Below are 25140 nucleotides of genomic sequence, written 5' to 3' on the forward strand. Positions count from 1 at the left end.
TCCGGCCCCTTCTCCAACTCCCTCTCCCTCTGGAAAAACATCCTCATCTCAGTCAGAAAGAGGGCCTGGAAGACCCTTGTTGTTCCAGGAGCCGGCCGATGGCCCGTGCTACTTTCGGCCGCTTCAACGGTCCTCTCGAGAAGACTGTTGGTCCGGGCCAACTCTGTGACCATGTCATTGACAGCCGCCACCCAGGCCTGGTCGTCATACTCCTGGAATTCCAGCTCCTCGCCGATGATGCTGGGCAAGGGGCCGGGGACGATCTCAACAGAGTCGTCCGAAGGAACCCGGACTCCTCTGACGCCTCTTTGCCTTACCCTTAGGAGACGGAGTCCCCGCAGCACGGGGCCGCTTCTTACCCTTGCCCTTGTCAGTATCCGTCCGGGCGGGTGGCGCCCCACCATGGCACTTCATCTTCGCAGTGCGACAGTGGTCACACGCGTTGACCGGCTTCAAAACATCAGTAAAAACTCACATCCGGACGAAAGAAGTCCACTCACCCGGCCCGTGGCAGACACGCCCGAGTAAACGCAGGCCCGCTTCTTATCGGAGCAGGGCTTACAGGGTCGTCCGACGTCCTTAAAGCCAACAGAAACCTATGTCCATCAGACAAAAAACATCGGCCGACGAAATACGCTACTCACTGCAGGCCCGGACGAAGCGGACTTCTCAGCAAGCCTCTTCCGGGTCTCCTCTATGTCCTTCTTCTTCTGCTCCTCCCTTAATCTCTCCTCCTCCTTCAGCCTCTCCTCCTCCTTCAGCTTCTCCTCCTCCAAACGCTTTCGCTCGGCTTCCATTTCCGCGAGTACTCTCTCTTCCTCCTGGGCCAGCTCTTGCTGCGCTGCGTTTAGCCGGGCCCGGATGGCCGCAAGCCGGGCATTGGTAGCCGAGGTAGAGTCGGATGGGGTCTGGGACATGATAGTGGAGTTGGTGGGTGGTAAGAATCAAAGGGAATGGCGTCCCATCAAAGACCCTCAACCCTTTATCAATTTTTCGCTAAAAATCCGGATCCGTTCTCGCGCTCTTATCATCGGATCGGAGATCCGGCCTCGGCCTCGTGGGCTCGGCCTTAATGGGGGGATACTGTCATATCCCATACATGAGGCTTCTCGTCCGGTCCGATCCACCCGATTCCTCGGGTCCGTTCTAGAATTCATTTCCCTGAGTCCCCATTTGTATAGGCTTCTTTCTGCCCCTATGTGTCCGGATCATCCTGACAGTTAATGTCCGGGTTCATTCTGATCCGTCCGTTAGTCTATTCATTTCCCTTTCATTTAACTTGTCCCCCCTGTTTCATTTAATCTCCGGCTCCATTCTCGATCGTCCGCAGCGGTTCATATCCGTTAGTACATTTTCTACATAGCCCTCTGATCCGAAGACTGCGCTTCGGCCGGAAACCCGTCGGATACACTACAGTATATAAACCCTTTGTAACCCGTAGTATTTCCTCAGTTCGAATATTAACTTAGACTCTGTTCAATCCTCGTGTCCTCTCGGCTCTTGGGATTATTACCCTAGTCCGATCCTCCGAGCCTCGGGATTATATCCCTAAAGCTAAATACCTCCGCCTCTACCTTCGGGTAGTCTGTACCTTGTTAGTTTCTACCCGGACGAAGTCTCGGGTAGTCTTCCCTCTCTCGTCCGGCCCGTCTATACCCTTTGGCCGACGATATCCAAACCCCCTGTAAATTAGGGGCACGTACTCGGGTAAAGAGCGCAGCGCACGAGCTGAAGCTAAGCCCCTCCGGTCCGACCCGTTGAACACGGTCTTAACAGGGGGCGGGTATTCGGAGGTAATGCTCAGTGTATGTAATCTGCCCGCCCCCACCCACCTAATTATATTCATCTATGGCGCGCCGGTGTTCCCACGCGCCTTGCCCTTTCCCCTCATCGCCCTACACAGTCTCAACGCCTACCGCGGTGTCATCCTCTCCCCAGGGTAGCTCAAACTTGCTGTCGCCATCGTTGCAGGAGCCCAGCTGCAGTCCCTGCGCTGCTTTCCCCGTCCAGACCGACTCAAGCTTGCTGTCGTCGTCATTGTAGGAGCCCAGCTGCAGTCCCTGCACTGTTTTCCCTGTCCAGAACTGATCGCCTCACCACCTCCACTGCCTGCCCATCCTTCTGTTGTCAACGCGCCCTATTGTGGCCTCCCCCATACCATCCACGCCTCCATGCCTCATGCCTCAGGCACTTCCAAGATCACTGGACTGTCTAAATCAATCATCTCACACAGCTTCAGAGGACGGCAACGCCAATCACGAGTTCTTACGGCTGGAAAACAGCACCAGCGCATGGGGGCAGCAGATGCACTCCGCCAATCTGAACTTCAAGGTTTGTTTATAATCCTCTGATGTTTAAATCTTTACATTTATATATATACATACACATCAGAAATGTCAGCGGAAGATCGGGATGTAGTCGAGAGCATGGTCGCCGACCATGGCATGGACATCAAGACACTACCATATACAGCACCTCCGGGAGACGAGGGCTTTGGTATAAGCCATGAAGGTGGTGAACACGAGGCATTTGAAGGACTGGCGCATCAGATTGCTGACATTGGTGGATAGCAAGTATTTCTCCCATTGAACCTATGCACTTGGCTTACCTTAATGCAGTCACTATCATGATCATCGCACTCGCCGAGACCACATAGAAGATCAAATGGAACACTGGAACCTCCAAATTGACTTCTTGGTCGCTGCCTATCTAGACTATCGTTCACGCGACTCTGGAGATGGCATGCCCATCCTTGGCGACATACCTATTGAGCCACTTCCAGACACGAGAGACTGCCTTTCGATCAAGGATATTGAACTTGTTGATATATTCAGTAAGTATCAGTCTCTTCTCTATTCAGCTGCTTAATTTCGCCCTCCTCCAGAACGAACTTGCTCATCTCTTCACTCGCTCACCTCTCATAAGTATCCCAATGAGACACTCATTTATTATGGCTACATCGGGTGTGCGCCAATGTACCCGACCGTTGCGATATCGCTTCGCACTCTCGCTGCTTACCACCAATCTCATCGTACATGTCCTCGCTTTGGCATCCAAGCGCAATGTAAAACACTTGCTTTTCTTCATGATGTCAGTATTTCCCTTTGCAGTCAAGCCTGTCTATTGATAGGTAGATTTGGATTGACAGATTCCGTATCGCCTGTACCTCAACATGCAATTCTCTGTTGCTTACGACATCTATTTAGAGATCCGCCATTGTGTGCAACAGCGTTTGCAGGCACCACTCGGGCGTGATACACCAAATTGGTGTTTATTGAATTCCTGCCCTGCATGTTTCTATAAGCTCCGAGACGAACCCAAGCTTGAGTTTGACTGGCTTATATCCATTGATGGCAACAATAGCTTGAAACGGTGGGATTCCACGATATATGGGAACACTCCACGTGTAGATTCTCGATGGGCTCGTTCGGACTATTGGGTTGAACCCAAAGCTGTGGACCGGTTTCAAAATGAAGTTTGAGCACACGATGTGAGTAAACTATCTTGGTATGAACAACGGTTGATGATATTTTGCAGATTGCTTCACATGTTGATGATTGGCAGGATGAGCCTGTTGAGGTAAATCCTTCTCAGTCATTCTCTTGTGTTGACCGATGGCGAAACGCTGGGCCCGAAACATGAAAAAAAAATGTTCTCAGTCTTTGACGAATCCAGAATATTCATCGCCGCATGTCGCCACCGTTTCGTACTTGTAGCATGTGATATGCTTCGAAGCGGTGAACTGTAGGTCAGTTTAGTTTTGATTTAGTCATTGTTGATTTGACTCCCAGGGCCAAATATCCCCTGGCGCTCATTGACAAACTCCTTGGTGTTTACGGGCCTAACGGAGGCTGTGCTTATGATATAGGATGTGCGTTTTCAAAAACATTGAGCAGTAGTTCCTTGGCGTCTCAAGTGAATAACCTTGGCTTCCGAATGATGGTGGGTGCCTTTCATGGCCATGCCCACAATTGAAAATGTCAGTTACACTGGCATCTGTTGTATATCCCCGGAACAGGACATAGTGAAGGCGAAGGGTGCGAGCATATCTTCTCAGCTTCAAACAAACTTGCTCGGAGCACCAGACATGCGAGTCCATTCCATCGGCACCAATCCATTGAAGAGCACTTCTCATTTTGGGATAAGGACAAATATGCGGTCCTAAGTGCGTAACATTCATTTGGTAATCGCCATGCTGACACGTTCTACATTTATCTGACAGGTAATTTTTTATGGAATCATTATCGGGAGGCATTGAAGGTGATCACGACCCTCACCGTCGAGCTAACGATCATCAAAGCTGAGCTACAACTCACCGATGATGACTTCCCTCGATTCCTCCATGAAGAGTGCAATTATCTTGAGAGTTTGAAGGAGCTCCCTGTAAAAGACAACCTCTGTATCCGCTATGTCGAGGTCTTAGATGAACTTGCTGAACGAAGGTAAGTCCAATCTTACTGTTAATAGCATCCCTGATGAGCGACTCATTCCAGGGCTGATTGGGTCTTGGCTCGTGAAGCTGCAAATAATGCCCTTACCAATATCCCTGCTAGTAGTTTGATGCAGATCAACCAAGCACTAATGGCCGCCCGTATCAAAGTGGATTCATCATATGCGAAGTTGCAGCACGCGTAGGAGCTTGTGGCCCATATGGAGATTCAGCTAAGCATTGACGTATGGTGGGAGATCGGTGGCAAAGAATATAAACACTTCAAAGATGAAGCTTCACTCAGTAAATATCATACGGCACTTGATGAGCTAGAACGGCTCATCGTCATGAGGTTTGAACTCTCGAAGTTGTCATTGTCCGGCACAGGTATATCAAATTTGATGTGTTCACTCCAGTGCTAATCTATTCTTTTAGGGTATAAACTACGGCAACAAATCAGCAAGGCCTTACAGCGGTGTTCTGAAACTATTCGGAAGGCTATTACTCGCTACAATGTTCAGGCTGCAGCCCTGAATCCACCGCGTCCAAATATTTTGTGGAAGGATATTGCAGATTACAGTTTTATTGCCGAGTTTGACCTTTTACGCCACTCACGCACAGACATCGGGAGCAATGATTGGGCTAAGCCAGTTCATCGAGAAGCCACGACAAAAAATTTTAAGCTTCTCCGAGCATGTGAAGAAATTGACTGACTCAACATCGAATTTCGTCGACTGCGCACGGTCATTCACGATGAGGAACTTCAGGTAGCTGGTATCATACACGACCTGCTTATTTCAGACCCATTGCTTGGCCGCGAGTTGAAGCGCCAGTGGTGTTCACGAGCAGCTATCAATGCTGTACACTCATATCGCTTAGATCAGATTGCGGGTCTCACCGGATTCTCTGGAGTCAATACTGTTGGCATCCGCCTTGAACTCACTGCAAATGCTCATGTATTGAATGGTATGTCTCAAGTACCGCGCAAATTCATGCTAACTCATGCCACAATGCACAGCTGGTCATATCTCTGTACCACAAGAGGACAGGGACGATGTTCTGGCAATCATCAGGTCAGACTATGATAATATGGAAGCCATTGATCGAGAGGAAGACAAGGCAGCGACACAGGACATGGCAGATTACTTACATTCCATCATTGACTGACCGTCCTGTATATATTACCATTTTGTTACTGAATAGATTTGAGATTCTGCGACGGAGTTCTCGAAGTATCCCTGAAGAAAGTCGCCACCAGCAGATTTTGGTTAAGAGTTCTCCAAGTATCCCTCAGTGAAGAAAGTCACCGCCGGCAGATCTTGGTTAACCTGCGACGGTATTCTTGAAGTATCCCTGAAATTGTCTGGTTGGGATTTGACGGTGTTCTCCCTGAAGAAAGTCACTGCTCGGGCTGATGCTATCACAGATTTTAACTCACACATGTTCATTTTTTCTAACTACATGTACATATATGAATGACCCACACACTAGAGACACTGTCAATAAAAATGTAGCGCTAGCATGTGGTGCATGCAAAGTGTTGATGCAGTTGGATACCGAGATCTTACAGAGTATGTGACTTGTCTTGCCACATGCCCGAAGCATGCATACACAATTCAAGTGTACAGATCTGCTGCCACTGTGGATACCTCTGTATCTTAAACACAAAATCATATCAAGACGTGCTCAAACCTGCTTCAAAATTGAATCATGACATCTGTACTACAAGATACAAATCTACAAGGGAGCAACAGCTTCCTATCATTCAAGTCTGTAAGTTGCTTAGTGTTAATCACTCGTGCTTTCTTACTGAATCTTACATTTTCATATATACAACACTGCACCTGTTTGGATTCGACTGCGAGGCTACCTCTAACCATGACCACTCCCATTAAACCAACCAAGCAAACTCCCTCTAATGCTACACCATCTCCAGCTCGAGTGGCAAGCTATAGTCGCTTTAACATGACTAGCATTGCTGCTCTTCACTCGTCAACATTCGCTGAGGGCTTCAGCAACAACGAGCGTCAAGCGGCTGCTAGGGCACTGCTTAGGCATGATGTGCATATTGACGGTACTCATTATCAGATGAGGACACCTCAGGGTCTCCACCCATCTTATATCGCATTCAATTCTCCTGTGGAACAAGTGGACAAGAGGACCCTCACACAAGATGACCTACTAGAAGCGGGGCTGCAGGATATATTTGATGTGGTAAGTTCAAGCTTCAAGTTTGATTCTCTTTTCTGATTCTTTTCATAGGTTAACTTGCAAGATCGCCTTGACGGTGGCATCTCACTTATCATCCGCTGTGCTGGTATGGCAGCAGGTCCAAAATTCACGGCTGAGAAAATCCCCTTGGACATCTATATTACTCCCCGCGAGTTGCAAGCGACACCTGAGCACATCGGTGGAGATGTTGCTGTTTGGGCCCAAGTGTTTGCTCAGGAGTTTGCCATCCCGCATCTCCAGCGTTTTTCACAATGTTGTGCTATCGAGAAGGTCACCCCACCCAAGTGCTGTAAGTAATCATACTTCTCTATTGTACATCACTGACTCATTTGTAAAGTTCCTGCTACTCATATCACTCTCAATGGATCTCAATATCTGCCCGGACCAACGGTTCCTACCGGTTCTCGCATACAATGCTCCGCACAGCCTGCCGAGGTCTTTACAAGCAACTTACAAGCTTCCATGAATGACTCAGAAGCAGCCAACATCCCATCCGCTGCTATCCGTGAAGGGGTGGCACTCACCAAAAGCACGTCAATACAACCTGCAGTGTTTGTACAGGCGCCACGTCAGCTTCGCCAACGCAGACTTGCGGAAGTATTCTGTCCTAGTCGGAACCCTGGTGAGAAGTTAGCGGGTCCGATATTTTCGCATCAGGGTCCAGATGGCATTGACACCAGCATGATTGCCCCCGCCGCGCTCATAAGTACTGGTCCAAACACTGATGCTGCCCTGAATCGGCTGAAACTTGGGGACGAGATTCTGCCGAAATTGCGAATTCTAGCCAGCACCATCCGTAGCAGCCGATGGGAGGTGGTTTTTAGATCTCTGAAGTGGGATCTTAACTATGAACACGCTTCTGTGTTGGCCAAGGCTCTCCTCACTGACTTACAGGGAATCACGCTAAACCCTGATGCTGTGCAGGTCAGTAATTTGTTCATGCACTAGTCTCCATACTAATTATCCCTTTTCACATTTAGCCTCATCCATTATTTGTGTTTACCCTGCTGACCGTCATTCTGAAAATTCTTGGCATTCTGGTTTTCTTATGTGCGCTTTACTTGTTTGGGTTGTTATTTATGTACTAGATCTTGAATTTGTTCCGTAGGCTCAATATATGCATTAAATGTAGTTCGCATCCTGGAACACCGTGCAGAAATAATTTTATTTCTGGTGTGTTAAAAGCCTTAACTCGAGTATGAAAATATTGATGTCTAGATCTCCCCCCCCCTCATTGAAGATGGTCTCTGAATCATTCTACGCAATGAAACACAGTGCTACGTCTCGTCGAAATCAGGCGCCTCGAAGATGCCCAAAGGTTACACTCAGTAAAGAAGCACGAGCAGCACTCAAGGTTGCACAGCGCGACAAGTCTCGCAAATTCAAGGAAGCCCTTGATGATGCTTGGGACCAGATCAACGATGCTACAAAGACTATCGCTGGATCTCACCAGAAGAGCATCCGACGAGTCCAAAATCAGTTGTACTTTGGTCGTGGTCTGCTACGCTCAAAGCGCTCGAAGCCAAATCTCTGGAACACGTTTTACTGGAAGAAAAGCCAGGATAAAGAAAACCGTAATCTATCTTGTTTTTTTTGACCGCTATATACTTATTCTAACATATATCCAGATGGTGAAGGTAGAGCTGCGCTTCAGTCCCTAGTCCACCATCATAAGGAAGCATACCATGCACTGTCAAAGCAAGAACAGGAGGACCTCTTGAAGGAGTTCGCAGAGCAGAGGGAGACTAAGACTCTTGGTCTGCGCATCTCGATGAAGTCGAAGGTGAACGATATCACTCAGACCTTAAAGGCTGTTGAGAATGAGGTTTGGAGGTTCACTAATTTTACGTTGTCGTTTTGCTAACTCGGTTTATTTATTCCAGCTCAACAGTCTTAAATGTCGCACTGGCGCCGAGAGCATTTTATTCACAACGCGTGGCTCAATGGATCTCCCTTTACGTGGAGTCACCTTCGCCACTGAGGGAGTTCAAAATTTCATGGGCTTGGTGATGGGGATTGATAATCAAGATTTCATGAGCAAGATGGAAGGCTTTGCCATACAAGGGATGAAAGGTTGGAATTTTCTTATTGTCAACATTATTGCCTGCAATCTAACACTATTTTATTTACAGGTGCCGGGAAAAATCATCAACAGCTTGTCTCTGACATGCGTGCCTCAATCCGCCAGCTCATTAATGTCAAACTCCGTCAGTTCATTTACTTCCATGATGGCAGCATCACTTACCTTCATCAATAGAAGAGATCACTGGCAAGCCTCGTGCCGCCATGCAATGGACGCACTACTTCTGTAATGTGGTTCAACGTTATCAGGTCGTAATTGAAGGGTGGCCGGAAAGCATTGAGTTCACAAACCTCAGCAATGTGTCTAGCGCACTCCCAGATCTCAAAATGCTCGAGCGGCAGTGGAAGTCAGGTGCTACAAAATGGATAACCATCAATGATGATGAGCTCAAGAAACTTCGTCTCGAGCGCGACGAGCAGCTTGATAACGGTGAGATCACTGACCATTGTCGACGCACTCGCTCTGACAAGGGAAGGAAGCGCAAACAACCTCCAGCGTCTCAGAAGGGAAATACTAATTGGCACAAGATTCACAAGAGTGTGGAATTCCTCGAGAGCAGCGACAAGGAAAACGAGCCTGACCAGCCCCCAATTGCCGCTACTAGTCCTCCAGCACAGTCTGCCACTGCGCCCTCAGCAGATGAGTCAGGACCGAGTACTCACCCTGCAGAGCAGTTCAACGCTCTGGAGTTCCCTCAGTTCAACACCCACGAGTTTGCTAAACTCAATGCTCACGGGTTCGCTGCAGGGTCCAATCTTCCACCTTTTGACCCTGATGCTGCCTTGGCTCACCTCGACATGTTGTTCGGCCCAGATAACTTCCTTGATTTCAGTGGCACCATCTGATACATTACCTTTCATTTCAACTATGTCCTTCTCCGAATGTCGTACAGTCTTATAATGCAACCAAGTTCGTGTCAATTTTCCAGACTGATTCATACTGTGACCTATTGAATGGGTGTAGCACGTTGTATGATATAATGAGGACTGAGGAATGGGGATGTGCAGTGTACACGAGCTACTACATAGTGTTACAGTGGCCACACCTATTTTCCCATCATCACGCTCCCCTGAACTATTCTTGCTATCGTTGACTGCTTATCAACATGCGCTGCATGAACATTCCAGATACTTCTGTCTATTCTTGTTATCTCTGACTGCTTATCAACATGCACTGCATGAACATTCCAGATAGTTCTTTGATGTTCTTCCTGATTCCTTTTTACTTCCAAAGTCGGCCTGGTCTGTGCCTCTTCTGTTCTCTATAAATACTGCGATAGTTGTACTTGTATTTCTCTAACTTGAATCTACTTGGTTCTCTCTGATACTTGATTATCTTCTGAGGAAGATACTCGATTCCGATCTAGCTCTTATAGAGACTAGCCTATACTCGAACTTCACTTAGAAGGAGAGCCCTTCAAGTGTCTGAACAGAACATCGTAACAAGAAGAACTCCTTTATTGGATTAGTTACGCAAGAACTATCCAAGTCGTAACAAAAGATTCAAGTTACCCAGAACCCCTCTTATCACCGAGGGACCTACCCATTCTGAAACCCTGAACCCAGAAGAAGAAAGACAAGACGTCTTCTCAGAAGCTGTCCTCGGCTAAGGCAAGACACGCAGCCGGAGGAATCCTAGGAGGAGACCCATACCCCAGAACACAAAGAACTCCCACTCAAACCCCTCAGAACCCGTTCTCATCCCTATTAGCAGGACCATCCGCTATAACCAGAGGGGTCATTGCATCACCAATAGGATACAGTTTGTTTGAGGAAGGATTATCCCAGAACCAAGAATCATTGCAACAAGAACACTTCCAGAACCCACCTGTTGATAAAGACGAAGAAATCCCTGATGCTCCACCGCTTGATCTTGACGACGAGGAAGAAGAAGACTACGACGAAGAACCTGAAGACCCAGAAGACCCCGAACCCCAAGAGACCACTATGGCAGGAAGAGGAGACAAACCCATCGAACGGAAGGTTGGATACCCACCTGACTTTTCCGGAGACAGAGAGAAATTTTCCCAATGGCTATGCCTAGTTGATTCATACATTGAAATCAATGATGAAATCTACGACACCGACAAGCGAAAGATCATCTTCGCTCTTTCATTCATGAAAGAAGGAGCAGCAGCTCTCTGAATGGAAGATTTCATTAGCTTTACCAGAGAAGAAAACCCGACCTCAACGACCGGAGCAAAGAACGGTTTTGGAACCTGGAAGGATTTCATCACCAAGATGAAAGAAAGTTTTCCCCCAATAGACTCTGTAGGAACAGCTCTCCACAAACTCTGCAACCTCAAACAGAAGGACAATCTTGGCGAATACATTGCCACATTCAAGCAACTTGCCCAGAAGGCCGGAATCAACAATTTCGCTGCTGTAAAGGACTATTTCTTTAACGGTTTGAACTATAGAATCATCCAGAAACTTTGTAACTCTGGATAAATCCCCGAAGACGTGGAGAAACTCTTCAGGAAAGTCATCAACATCGAAAATGCTTACCAACTTCTCTGTTCGCACAACGCCCACCATTCGAACCATCATAACAAGAAGAGGAACAAAAATCGTAAACCAACCCGGTTTTCAGGAACCCCAAGAGATGAGAATGCGATGGACGTAGACCGCCTAACCGAAGATGAGAAACGAGAATACATGAGGCAAGGAAAATGCTTCAAATGCGGAAAGGTCAGACATCGTGCGAATGACCGCACATTCCATCCTAAAGATTCCGGAGATGACTGAAAGAAGGGAAAAGGAAAGCAACCGGTAAGACGCGAACCATCTGATGATGAAGAATCTTCCAGCAAAATCGAAGAAGAAGAAGACGATGAATCTGTCAGAAGATGGAACTTGGATTTTTAACCTCGGAGCCTGCCGCAATGTCAGATACTCCATATATCGATGTACGTATAGCCAAGAATGTAGGAAAGACTAAAGAATTTAGGGTCCCAGCGACCATCTTCTCCTCCATACATCCCGATAAAGCATTGCACACAACCACCATAGTAGACTGTGGCGCAGGGGCAACATTCATCAACTGGATGTTTGTCCGGAAACATGGAATCAAGATTCACAAGTTCAACAAACCCTTCTCTATCTGAAACGCCGATGGACAACTCTCGAAGAAGCAATGTACCCATTATTGTCATCTAGCCATAAAGATCGACAACGCCTCATGATCGGGAAGTTCAACGTAATGACCATGGGAGAAAGAGATATGATTCTCCTTGGTAAACCCTGGTTATCAGCCATGAATCCCAACATCAATTGGGTAAAAGACACCCTCAAACTCCCAGCCACTCCACACTCTCAGAAGCTAGAACAAGAATACCAAGAAATGTGGAAGATTCCCACTCCCCTTCCCCAATATGACACCAAGGATGACATTTGGGACGATGTTCCTACTGAAACCTTGTTCACCCGAAAAGTGGATGATGTCTCCACTTATCCGATCAACGACGATGAAGTGCTCATTGAATACTCTCCTGATGGGTCAACTGTCAGGATCATTGAAAACCTTTCCCTCGACACCCCTCTCACCCAAGATGGAACATCCGCAATTGAGCTTAAACGAGCAATCTCGATACAACCGCTAAGAAATCAATGGATATTTTCAAGGAAGACCACCAATGAAGAATACCTGAAAACCAGCAACAAGGCTCAAGAATTTGCCCTAAAGGATGCACAAGAAAAGAAGAAAAAAACTTTCGAAGAACTTGTCCCATCTTATCTCCACGACTTCACCAATATCTTCACTAAAGATGGGTTAAACAAGTTGCCTCCCTCCAGGCCAGGAGTGGATCATAGAATCGAAACCAAACCTGGCTATGTCCCTAAATCAGCGAAAACCTACCCATTATCCCAGAAAGAAACCGAAGCAGTAAAGGCTTTCTTAGACGAACATCTTTCGAAAGATTTCATTCAACCATCAAAGTCCCCCCAAGCCAGTGGTTTCTTCTTTGTCGGAAAGAAAGACGGCTCCCTTCGCCCTTGCCAAGACTATCACTATATCAACGAATGGACGATAAAGAACACATACCCCCTTCCCCTGATTCCCCCCTTAATCGCAAAATTGCAGGGCGCAAATTATTTCACAAAGATGGATGTTAGATCCGGATACAACAACATCCTGATTCATCCTGATGACCATTGGAAAGCCGCATTCACTACCTCATTTGGGCTTTTTGAACCGAAGGTCATGTTTTTCGGCCCATGCAATTCACCAGCCACGTTTCAAGCATATATGAATCAAACATTCAGAAAGGAAATTGACGAAGGATGGATGATCGTTTACATGGATGACATCCTAATCTTCTCGAAAACCCTTAAAGAACACCAAAGCCGAACCCGCCGTATTCTTGAAATCATCCAAAAAGAAACCCTCTTCTTGAAACCAGAAAAATGTACCTTCGATGCCCAGGAAGTGGACTACTTAGGAATGATCATCAGACCCGGACAAGTGGCAATGGACCCTGCCAAACTTTCCGGCATCAGTGAATGGCAAATTCCATCCTCCGTAAAAGAAGTCTGATCATTTCTGGGATTCTGCAACTTCTATCGTCATTTCATATCCCACTATTCCGACCTCGCACGACCCTTGATCGATCTAACAAAAAAGGATGCGACATTTACGTGGTCAGAAGCTTGTGAAAGCTCCTTCCAGAAGCTGAAGAAATGTTTCCTTTCTGAACCTGTTCTCCGAAATCCTGACCCCTCGCGCCAGTTTGCACTCGCCACTGATGCTTCTCTCATTGCCACTGGAGCCGTCTTACTGCAGATAGACAAGAACAGTGCTTATCATCCCTGTGGATACCTCTCCCAATCCTTTAACCCTGCAGAATGAAACTATCAGATCTATGATCGGGAACTCCTCGCAATCATCCGAGCCCTGAAAGCTTGGCGCCACTATCTTGAAGGGAACCCACACCCTGTAGTGGTCTTCACAGATCACAAGAATCTTCTCTATTTCCGATCAGCACAGAACCTGATGTGTCGCCAAGCATGCTGGCAATTAACCCTTAATGAGTTCGACCTAGAAATGCATCATGTTGCGGGAAGCAAACTTGCCGCCCCTGACGCCCTCTCGCGCCGTCCTGATCACTCTGCCGATCAAACTGATAATGCCAATATCACACTCCTTCCTGATGAATTATTTGGACGACTCATCGATATCGACCTCGCTACAGCATTGAAACTGCAAAACCCCCTCTCTGATCCCATTATCCTAGCAGCACAACAAGCCCTAGACGGACTCAATGCTCCTCCTATGAAATCTGCACTTTCTGATTGGCGCATTGAGGATAACACACTTTTCTACAAAAACCGAGCCTATGTACCCCCAGATCTCCGACACCGTATTCTGACCCTCCACCATGATCACCCTACTGCCGGTCACCCTGGACGCTTTAAGACCGAAGAACTGGTCAAATGAGATTACTGGTGGCCCGGGATGGGAACCTTCATCCGGAAATACGTCAAAGGTTGCACCATGTGTCAACAAATGAAGTCAGACACACACCCCACAACTGCTCCCCTAAACCCTATTTCCTCCACCGCCTTACGCCCCTTTGCCCAAGTTTCAGTAGATCTGATCACAGATCTTCCCCCGTCAGAGGGCTTTGACTCTGTCATGGTCGTGGTAGACCATGGGCTTATGAAGGGGGTAATTCTCTCACCTTGCAAGAAAACCATCACATTGGAAGGGGTAGCCAAACTCTTTTTCAAGAAAGTTTTCCTCAGATTTGGCTTGTATGACAAAATAATCTCCGATAGAGGCCCTCAATTTGCGTCAAAATTTGCAAAAGAACTTGGAAGACTTCTTGACTACGAAGTCGCCCTCTCTATTGCCTATCACCCTCAGACTGACGGCCAAACTGAGTGGTTGAACCAAGAACTTGAAACATATCTCCACATCTATTGCCGATCTGCCCCCCAAGATTGGGTAAAGCATCTTCCTATGGCAGAATTTGTCCATAATCATCGAAAGCATGACTCCCGAAATACTTCCCCGTTCTTCCTCATGATGGGGTATGAACCCTGAGGAATCCCCTACGCCTTTCCTGATTCTGTGATCCCTGCCGCAGAAGACAGAGTAAAACATCTCCAGAAGATTCGAGAAGAAGCCCTCGCTTGCCATAAACTGGCAATGCAACACATGGCCGAACGATCATTTGGAAAGAAGTTCGAACCCTGGAAACTTAAAGACAAAGTTTGGTTATCGGCTGCACATCTTATCACCCATCTCCCATCAAAGAAGCTCGCACCAAAATGTTATGGCCCCTTTGAAATCGAACAAGTCCTTTCTCCTATCACGTATAAACTCCCCCTCCCCAAATCTTGGAAATCTCACCCTGTCTTCCATGCTTCTGAACTATCATCCTATCGGGAGACAGAGATCCACGGCCCGAACAACCCTGAACCACCCCCTGACCTTATCAATGGACAAGAAGAATATGAGATAGAAGCGGTCCTCGCCCACAAGGGAAACACAAAAGGAAGACACCGCTTCCTCGTGTCATGGAAGGGTTACCCTAGTTCAGAAAACTCGTGGCTACCTGAAAAGGAACTTCAGAACGCCCTAGAAATCCTAAAAACCTATAAAGATCACCTCAAGCTAGCCCGACTTCTCCATTGAACTCTCACTTCCAAAACCAACCCCAGCAAAACAAATCATGTCCTCTTTTCAACTCTCTGAATACCTCAGTCTCGTTGATGAGATTGAAACTGCCGCCCTTGTAGAATCCGCTATACTTTCCCCACAACACGCCATTGAAATAGAACGAATCCTCACTAACAAAGGGGAAGACACAACCTACACCCTTGTCAATATCGTCCGCATCACTAGTCTTTTTGAGACCATCGCTGAGAACATTGACAATGCCGACGCCAAACGAAGCATCCTCCATCTCCAGAGGAAATTGAAATTACGAACCCTCACCCTGCACCTTCTTCTGTTGCACTTCAAAGAAGATGTTTTACAAGCCATACACATTATTGCTGAACGAGTTACAATTGAGGTCGCTGTTCCACCTCTCCCCGCTGCACCCCCCGCTACTCCTGAACCAACTCCCGTACGACCCATTCCTCCACCGCAACACACGCTTAGACGTTCTGAACGACGAAAGAGCTCTGCAAGGACTGCCGCCTCCAAACCCAAGTCACGCTCACCCCCAAAGAACAAAGATCGCTGCTCGCAGGCAGACATCGTAACCCCCCCAAAGTCGTCCCAATCACTACCCCCCACTCCTGCTTCTTACGACAACGTTGTTTGTCGCCACTGCAAAGAAATGGGACATCGTCACAAGAATTGTCCTGCGTATTACTGCAGAGTGTGCCTCATATTTGCACCCAAACACCTGTCCGTCTTTTGCCCTCAGCTCAACGGCGAGCAAATCCTCCCCATGGCATACAACGAAGATGGCTTCTATAATGCCCTTGCTAAATGGGAAGCAGACCAAGACGAACTTGTCGAGCGGATTGAATGTGAAGCGGAGCAACTCGCCAACAAACGAACTGGAGACGACCTGTTGGAATTTCACAATGCTGATGCGGATCTCGTCTACTATGACGATGCGAGGTTAGAAGATTGTTGAAGTTGGAGACTTCAGACGCTAGTAGGGGGGTAATGTTACAGTGGCCCCACCTATTTTCCCATCATCACGCTCCCCTGAACTATTCTTGCTATCGTTGACTGCTTATCAACATGCGCTGCATGAACATTCCAGATACTTCTGTCTATTCTTGTTATCTCTGACTGCTTATCAACATGCACTGCATGAACATTCCAGATAGTTCTTTGATGTTCTTCCTGATTCCTTTTTACTTCCAAAGTCGGCCTGGTCTGTGCCTCTTCTGTTCTCTATAAATACTGCGATAGTTGTACTTGTATTTCTCTAACTTGAATCTACTTGGTTCTCTCTGATACTTGATTATCTTCTGAGGAAGATACTCGATTCCGATCTAGCTCTTATAGAGACTAGCCTATACTCGAACTTCACTTAGAAGGAGAGCCCTTCAAGTGTCTGAACAGAACATCGTAACAAGAAGAACTCCTTTATTGGATTAGTTACGCAAGAACTATCCAAGTCGTAACACATAGTGGTATACTCGCCAGTCCTTTGAATGCCTCGTGTTCACCACCAGAGGCGCTGTACATGATAGTGTCTCGACATCCACGCCATAGTTGGCGACCATACTCTGAACTGCATCCCGATTATAAACGAACCTTGAAGTTCAGATTGGCGGAGTGCATCTGCTGCCCCCATGCGCTGGTGCTGTTTTCCAGCCGTAAGAACTCGTGATTGGTGTTGCCGTCCTCTGAAGCTGTGTGAGATGATTGATTTAGACAGTCCGGTGATCTTGGAAGTGCCTGAGGCACGAGGCATGGAGGCGTGGATGGTATGGGGGAGGCCACAATGGGGCGCGTTGACAACAGAAGGATGGGCAGGCAGTGGAGGTGGTGAGGCGATCAGTTCTGGACAGGGAAAACAGTGCAGGGACTGCAGCTGGGCTCCTACAATGACGACGACAGCAAGCTTGAGTCGGTCTGGACGGGGAAAGCAGCGCAGGGACTGCAGCTGGGCTCCTGCAATGATGGCAACAGCAAGTTTGAGCTACCCTGGGGAGAGGATGACACCGCGGTAGGCATTGAGACTGTGTAGGGCGATGAGGGGAAAGGGCAAGGCGCGTGGGAACACCGGCGCGCCATAGATGGATATAATTAGGTGGGTGGGGGCGGGCAGATTACATACACTGAGCATTACCTCCGAATACCCGCCCCCGCTGTAGATATAGCTGAAGGTCGTAGATGATTTGGGGCAGTATTTAATGCCGGTGTTGAGCTTTAACGCAAGTAAGCCTAATAATAGTTGTCGAAGCACATAATCACCAAGTATAATAAGGCTTACTAATTGGGCAACCCAGGTGTTCACTGGACACCTGTGTGTCACCATAAATGTCACATATTAGTAAGATAGATGTGATGTTGATGTTCGTTACACACCAGCAGTTTCGGAGTTTTGACAAGATTACAATCAAAATGGGGTTGATAAATCAAACATTTTCACTTCAAATTTCGACTTGAGAACAACGAGAAATTTGGATGAACGGGGAAAGGACAATGCAAAGTGGCACATTTCCACAAACATTTTATACTCTGGCTGAGTATTTGAGGTTTTCAGCCAGGGAAAATACTAATATATATGAAGTTTTTGTAACAAAAGGTAAATACAAACTTTTGAGAGCAAAAAAATGTGGTGCAAAATATTATATAACAATAGGTGTTTTGCCACTCTAGAAAATTTTGAATTTGCCCGAAATTTAAACGAGGTTGAGAAAATGCAAAGTTTAAGCAATGGGGAATTGTAGTGGGCATTCGTTGGGCATTCATTGGGCGCTCGCTGGGCATTCAATAAACATTCACACTGAGCACAAGTAACATGTGACGTGTGACACGTTCGAAATCAAACACATAAATCCTACTGTGAATCTGTGATCAACAGACACTCTTACTTTTATTAATGACAATGGCTGAAATGCACGCAAACATAAGTTATTGTTAGCCCGATCACACACGGGGACTGATCCATTGTCTGCAGGAAGTTGACATTGATGAAAATAATCATGTGAGTGATGCTATCGTCTGAGTACACTAATTCTACAAGATTAGCAGGAGTTAGCTGGGGACATTATGGAGGAGCAGGTGGAGGAGCAGGTGGAGGAGGAGCAGGTGGAGGAGGAGCAGGCTGGAGGCATAGAGCGTGGTCAAAAAAGCTTTGCGATAACACCATCCGCAATGGTAAGTCCACTGCTGCTCACCACTGTAAGCGAATTGATGTGTCTAGGTGCTATGGGACTACGCACAGGAGATCATACAAGACGATATGGAACATGGGGAAACTCATCCACATGCGCCACATCCCTCTCACCCCCCCATCCAAATGTCGCATCGTGACAAATGCCTCCTAACATTGATGGTGGAGGATAGGCGTGAAGCGGTGTTCCGACTATGGCAGGAGTTGAAAGAGATGGAGCGTCTATTGGGTTTAGAGCACATTTAGGTGCGGGAGGAAGAGCCGGGGGGTGAGTACTTGCTTGGCTTGCCCGTCTCATCAGCGAACAGCTGCCAATTCTGCTGTGATTTGTATTACCTGGACCGTGCACAACCTGGTCTATGATTGCATTCACAAATTCTTTCTTCTATATTTAGTATGCTGAGCTCCATATGCTGCATGAATGGTACCATGACGTGCCTGTCATGGCACTCACTGCAACCGTGAACAAGTCCGTGATCCAGGACATTCGCACTTGGTTAGGTTTGCACGATCCCATGTGCCTGGTACAGTCTTCCAATTGCCCCAACCTGTACTATGCAGTGCAGCCTAAACCGACCACCAGGAAGAAGGCAGTGCCACGCAGGAAGAATGGCAAAGCGGCAGCTGCAAGATTATCGTAGCAACAGTATTGTTGAGAGGGAATCTAGCCGCATCTTTTCATACTTCATGCTGTCGTCCCGGGTCAGGCGCATCAGTAATAAATAAGTAATTTAGAAATGCATGCCCACCTCCTGTCCAATACAAATGCCCACTAACTTCCATCCCGATAGATTTTCTTAAATTAAACACACGAGTTTCACCCGCCCGCTCACGCCCGATACGCATAGAGAAATTTATAACTATGTACACAATTAGCAGCTGCACCTCAGAGGACTCTTTGCTTCATGTCAGTACCCTCTTCTCATTCTTCTCTGTCAAGAACTCAATCCTATTAGTTGTGAGACCATTGTAAATGTGGGAGAGAGATACACATATGCACATGACACAGACACACGGCAATGATATGCAGCGGGGAGAAGTTCCACTGTGCGAAATGTGACACTACCCACTCAGGCATGACGGCCTCAAGATGGTCAGCGAGCACTGACAAGTGTAATTGAGCCGGGAAGTGAGGATAATGGCAAAAAGGGTCTGGGTAAGAGAGTAGTGGGAGGTGACACCACACAGTGAAGCCCACTCCATGCTTGGTCCTGAAAATATACTTGATGGTTCCTGGTGTTTGCATGTGCATAACACCATCGGGGATAGTAGAGGATCAGGCTGTTGCCCACGTGAGTGTATTCGCGGGCATAGATTGATCCCTTGTGGATTATGTGAGCATGCAAGACTGCTCGCTGAGCTTTGATGAGGCATTGGAGGTCTTCTGGAAGATCTTCTTTAGGTGTAAGAGGTATCGGGCAATCTTCAAGTATAGCATCAACTGTGGGAGATACAAATCTGTCAAATAAAGATTTTACATCCCTAAATATGGGAGGGCAGGAAGGCCGGTTCAGCCAGTATTTCAGCTTCACAGCCTTGATGTACGAGGTAAGGAGAGTTGATTCTTGCTGACCTTTTTAAGAACCACCAATGTTAGAAATCCATCACAACCAAGAAGGTAAAAATAATACCAAAAATGTGGTTGATTGGCAAACACTGCAGCTGCCCGATGAGGCGCTTGTATGGGAAGCACCACCACGACCGCACAGGACCGAAGAGCTGCAAATAGTCCCAGATGTGCGACACCATGTGGCTGTTAGTACGATGGGGTGCATGGGAATGTAAAATCCGTAAGTCTTGTACCCATGCCACAATGTATCCGTAATATGCTTCTGCTCGAGCAGCTGTCATGAATCGCCGACATGCAATATGTACCGCAGAGACAAGGGACATGGTGTGATCGAGGATGGCCCGACAATTGGTTGCAACTTCTGGGGTGTGATGTTGAGATCTTTCTCCCCATAAACTAACCAGCACTATGTGTAAGTACACAGTCGTCAATGTGTGCCATTTGTCAGCCTTCAGGGTTCCAGCTTTTGCTTCTCCAAAGTTATATGGGACTGATCTTAATGAGGACAGCATATCTGTTGTTCGAATGACGTCAACAATGTGTTGCATGACTTCAGGGGTAGTGATGCGCAATTTTGACGATTTGGTAGTGAAAGGCTTGGTTCGACGCTACAAAGCCAATTAAAGCAGCAGATTGAGAAGGTGTATGAGGAGAACACCAAGAAAATTACATACTCAACCAATAAGCAATCTAACCCAGTGGGCCTTGTACACCTTCTTTCCAGGGTGCGTGACATCTGGCCCAATGCCTGATTCCACTGATATGAACTGAAGGCATGCAACCTTCTTCAAAGAAAGCCTCCTCTCCAACTTGGCCATGTGAGTCTCGACAGCTGAGTATCATTGCCCTCCAGGTCAGGAACTGCTGCAGTAAGGAGGTTGTGAATGGACTTCACACTCTTGATGTCTTTCTCGCAAAAGCCTTCAGGCTTCAAGTTGTTAAGATCAATGTCGGAGAAAGCATGATGAAAAGAAGGGAGAGGATCAGACTTTCGCTGTGCTGAATCAGCTGTAAGACCCAAGAATTCGCAGAAATGATTGTGCACAAGGCCCTCCAGTAGACAATGCATGGTATCAACAACGAGTTGACAAGAGGGATCCCAGTACGATAACCTCCAAAGTGTTGACCATCGCACCCCGTATGATGCGAACAACTTGTTGTGTTCAGCAGAAGTGCCAGTGTTCTTCTACAGCTCAGCAAGACAGCGCATTTCATTCTTGTCCCAAAGAACCCAATCTGTAGAATGAATATCGGTTCCACCACAAGTAGACCTGTGCCAGCAATGGCATGCAGTACAATAAAAGTGACTGGTTGGACCAGCTAGCTAGGCGGCCTTTCTCCCCGCTGGGAGGTCGCACACTAAACATGCTATGGCGCTGCGCGTCACCCAACCATGTGCCTGGCGAGCTGTGTGGGAAAAATGTATCCCGCATTCCCAACTTTCTACCAAGTACATGTTTTCTGGCTTGTACCAGATATCGAGGGGGAGGTTCAAGCATCTTTGCGATTCACTCTTGTCGTGTTTAGCAGAGTGAAATTAATCAAGGATACGAGGCTTCGTTGGACTGAGTTTATACAGGATGGAATACTGAATACTGAGGGTGAGATGAAGAGAAAGTATGCTTGAGGTTTTCGGGCGAAAGCGCGCAGCGCTGACCATCCCCAAGGTACGAGTCACAGCCCAAGAAGAGGTGAGCTGCGATTCCCAAGTAGTAGGAGTCCGACGACGCATTGAGCAAAACTCGGATACCCGTTGAATTAGGAGGGGGATGACGGACTCACGTGGATTGGATTCAGCGGACTGGGGGCATTGTGTACCGTAGGAGCTGCTTGTGAACTGGTGAAATGCCTTGCATGAAAGGTGCCATTATCTGCGCGTGATCCCGCAAATATACGAGGAACGCATCGCTTGCCCATCTCCCCTTGGCCTTGACGACGTCAAAGGGCACGTTCCTGAGCAAGTATCCCAGTGTCCCCCCGATTCGAATGCCGTGGCCCTGGACAGGTTCACGCCCTGCCCCTTTGGTGGCTTGAGCGAGCCTGGTAAGGAGCTTGGACTTTGTGAGAGGGCGGTGGGTGTCTTTGAAGCGGTAGGCGAAAAGTGGACCGTTAGTCGGGGGCTGGTTGATGAGGAGGTGGTTGGCGAAGGATTCATCTGGGTCAGCCAACCCTTGCTGCTTTCCCCAGAATATGTCTTCTCCGTCTAAGCTCGTATTCGTGCGGGGGAGGTGGAAGTTCTTCGTAGTCAGGTTCTGACAGTCTTGCACGTCACGAACGTCGGACGGTTTAACATGTATTGCTGGATTGAAAGTGTCGAGCCGAGGAATCGTGAATTCACCCGTTCTCGCCATGGCGAAGAACGTGGTGGTAAGGCAGCTGAAGACGGCTGCGTCTAGAGGGGAATTCAAGTCGAGTTGGCTGTGTATGGCGATAATGAGATCAATGGTGTATGGCTGCCGCTTACTACATTTCGAAGTGGATAGGGTAAGGGTTACCGCTGCTTTGAGGAGTGTGTCTGTTTCTGCGTCGCGGAGTATCCAGGTGATTCCGTGAACGACATGCCAGGCTCGCACTCCGTGTACGTAGTTGGAAACCGTCTTTCCCGAGTAGTGCCCGGCCATGCACGATATGAAGGATGATATTAATACGCGGCTTGCTGGCGCTCGCTGATCTTCTGGGATGAGCTTACTGTCACAGAATATGTGGAATACCAGTAATCCGGACCCGTAAGACTCCCGTGTTGAGTCCACGTATCCTTGGATCACCACGTCTTTGATGTGTTGCAGGTCGGCTGAGGATAGGGAGACCAGTTTGCCGCGGGCATCGAGGCTGGTGCGTGATGTGGTGGGGGTCCATAAGTATAATCTGTCTTTGGCTGGGCAAAGAGGTCTCAATGGGGAAGGATTGGGGGCTAAATCATGAGCGTAGGCTGCTAAAGTAAGTGTGTCGTTATTGGCCTCGTTTCGAGGCGGTTGACCTTTTTGACTTACTAGATTTCGGATGCTTGGAGGAGCTCCTCGCCACGGCGTTCGAGCTCGCGGTTGATGTGGGCACGCTGCTGGTACTCGGCTGTGTTGATGCTCTTGACCAATTTGTGAAACGGTTTGCCTGAGGCAGCGCGCTGTCTCGTTCTCTCGTTGGCTGTTGAATCAGAGACGTCTGCGATGAACTGTTGCAGCTCTTTGGGGAGGGGAATGCGGGGAAGCATCTGACTTGTGGGGGGATATACTCCTCGCGACGGATCGTCGGCTGGGTTGTCTGTGCTTGGGACATATCTTGTAAGAACCGTGCAGTCGGCACTAGTGAGGATGCTATGAACGTGTTTGAAGACCTCGTTGCTGGGGCGATTCCTGCTGCATCCTTTCCACCATCCCTCGACCACTTCCCGATTATCCCCGTAGACCTTGAAATGAACTCCGGAGGTCGCGGGAGAAATGATCGTTCGGACGAGCAACTCGAATCCGACGCTTTCGGCCCAGCCGATGTTGCGTCCGTCCTCTTTCCATCCAGGGAGTAGATCCCAAGCCCTCCATCGACCATTGATGACGATTCCGATCCCGTGGCCAGAGCTAGCGTCCGAATAGGCATGAACATCGTGGATTGTGCGTGGACCGGGGATTGGTCTTGGAATGAGCGGTGAGCTGAGGATGCTGGTCCACCAAGAGATGTCCTCTTGTGTTTGGTGGGGTGGGGTGCGTGGCATAAAAGGGCGGTCGCCAAAAACTCCCAGCATCCTCTCCAGATTGGTAAGGTAGGCCCTACCACTGAGAATAACCAGTGTAGCGTGCATGAGTTTGCCGTATAACTTCTGGACCTCGTGTAAGCTGTGTGTCCGCTTGGATTGCCATTGCCGTAACGCCTCGAGGTACTTGAGCCGTTTCTCGTCGGAGAGATTGACAGTTTGGTAGGGCAAGTCGAACACGAGGCCGATGAAAGGAGGATGGAAGCTGAAGGGTTTGTCCTTGGACAGTTCCCAGGGGATGCCCAGAGGTCTTGAGGCCCAGTCAATGTCGTCCATGTTGTACGTGAATTCAGCGTCGGTTGCCAAGCGTGGTGAGTCGTTGGCGAAGTCCTTGAAAGGGAATGATGAATCTTTATTGAACTCCTCCGGTGATCTGTCTGGTTGCGTGGCACTGTGGTACCATTTGCAACCCCCATTTGTAACAATACCTCCATTCTTCGCGATCTCGGCTGCTTGAGATTGGCGTAGCTTGTTGTAGTTGTCCAGGAATTCCCTTCGTATGCGAAAGAATAGATGGTCGTCGACCCACTTGGAGTGGGCCAATGCCTTTGGCTCGAAAAATGTCAGCGCCGGCGTCTGCAATATTACCGTATATACCTGCTGAAGGACCGAACCCGAAACAGAAAGCTGTATCGACGGCGAAAGTGTCGTTGCCTGGGAGGCGTACTGCAAGTCCTGCCCATTGCGAGTGATGGACTGGTACCGTTCGGTATGCTTCAGCAACATCGCGTACCACACCTTGTGACCCTGGCGGCAGACGCCAGATGGTGAGGCAGATCGTTGCGAACGTGCTGTACGTGCACGGATATAAGTCTGAGTCGATTCTAGAGTTGATTGATTGGATGCTGGGGGGGGGGGGGATATTAAGAGGGTAGGACAGGTTCTGAACCAGGCGGTATTTGCCCGGCTTTCCCGGTTTAGGTACAAGGGAGAGGGGCGCCGTTTGAAACGGCCCGATGATCGACTCGAGTTCTTTGCTAGCGAAAGGCCCGAGGAAGCGTCTCTTTTCGAACTCAGTATTGACAATTTTCCAGAAAGCTTCGGAGTATTCATTAATGCTAGGGTTATTAGGTGGGGCGTATGTACAATTGATCGGGGGAATGCCCCCGGAAAGGCCTGTTCGCAGTCCTTCTGGAATGTTTGGGTATCTACTGATGAGTCTGGTTTGCTCGAGGACTCGCTGCCACTCTTCGGGATCATAGGGTGTGATGGCTTTAAGCCTTCTCGCCGCGAGAGCATTTCTGAGCTCCATGCTCTCTGCTCCCGC

The 25140-nt window shown here is 48.1% G+C and overlaps 6 protein-coding genes across 6 annotated transcripts; 5 read left to right on the forward strand and 1 right to left on the reverse strand.

Moving 5' to 3' along the window:
* Positions 1 to 2171: 2171 nt before the first annotated feature.
* On the forward strand, positions 2172 to 2570 carry DEU56DRAFT_911610 (uncharacterized protein; the record flags this gene model as incomplete). Its single annotated transcript, XM_041357305.1, has 2 exons — positions 2172 to 2331; positions 2392 to 2570. 2 exons carry the CDS (start codon positions 2172 to 2174, stop codon positions 2568 to 2570), a joined length of 339 nt encoding a protein of 112 aa, XP_041209474.1.
* Positions 2571 to 2973: 403 nt separating this feature from the next.
* Positions 2974 to 5596, forward strand: DEU56DRAFT_870908 (uncharacterized protein; the record flags this gene model as incomplete). The annotated part of the gene is made up of 11 exons (XM_041355665.1): positions 2974 to 3090; positions 3149 to 3475; positions 3538 to 3604; positions 3660 to 3744; positions 3792 to 3942; positions 3985 to 4165; positions 4223 to 4416; positions 4636 to 4816; positions 4865 to 5125; positions 5201 to 5395; positions 5448 to 5596. 11 exons carry the CDS (start codon positions 2974 to 2976, stop codon positions 5594 to 5596), a joined length of 1908 nt encoding a protein of 635 aa, XP_041209475.1.
* Positions 5597 to 6307: 711 nt separating this feature from the next.
* On the forward strand, positions 6308 to 6958 carry DEU56DRAFT_734963 (uncharacterized protein; the record flags this gene model as incomplete). Its single annotated transcript, XM_041348414.1, has 2 exons — positions 6308 to 6643; positions 6692 to 6958. The coding sequence occupies 2 exons, from the start codon at positions 6308 to 6310 to the stop codon at positions 6956 to 6958; spliced, it is 603 nt and encodes a 200-aa protein (XP_041209476.1).
* A 967-nt stretch (positions 6959 to 7925) lies between these two features.
* Positions 7926 to 9589, forward strand: DEU56DRAFT_734830 (uncharacterized protein; the record flags this gene model as incomplete). The annotated part of the gene is made up of 5 exons (XM_041348406.1): positions 7926 to 8235; positions 8290 to 8486; positions 8545 to 8734; positions 8794 to 8868; positions 8919 to 9589. The coding sequence occupies 5 exons, from the start codon at positions 7926 to 7928 to the stop codon at positions 9587 to 9589; spliced, it is 1443 nt and encodes a 480-aa protein (XP_041209477.1).
* An 8848-nt stretch (positions 9590 to 18437) lies between these two features.
* DEU56DRAFT_755172 (uncharacterized protein) lies at positions 18438 to 19202 on the forward strand (the record flags this gene model as incomplete). Its single annotated transcript, XM_041349887.1, has 3 exons — positions 18438 to 18545; positions 18592 to 18744; positions 18957 to 19202. The coding sequence occupies 3 exons, from the start codon at positions 18438 to 18440 to the stop codon at positions 19200 to 19202; spliced, it is 507 nt and encodes a 168-aa protein (XP_041209478.1).
* Positions 19203 to 21924: 2722 nt separating this feature from the next.
* Positions 21925 to 23046, reverse strand: DEU56DRAFT_734792 (uncharacterized protein; the record flags this gene model as incomplete). Its single annotated transcript, XM_041348403.1, has 1 exon — positions 21925 to 23046. A coding segment is annotated over one exon (1122 nt), but the record flags the coding sequence as incomplete, so codon positions are not given.
* Positions 23047 to 25140: the final 2094 nt, after the last annotated feature.

This window comes from Suillus clintonianus (assembly GCF_016758775.1).
Source record: "Suillus clintonianus strain FC179 chromosome Unknown DEU56scaffold_27, whole genome shotgun sequence".
Lineage (NCBI taxonomy): Eukaryota > Fungi > Basidiomycota > Agaricomycetes > Boletales > Suillaceae > Suillus > Suillus clintonianus.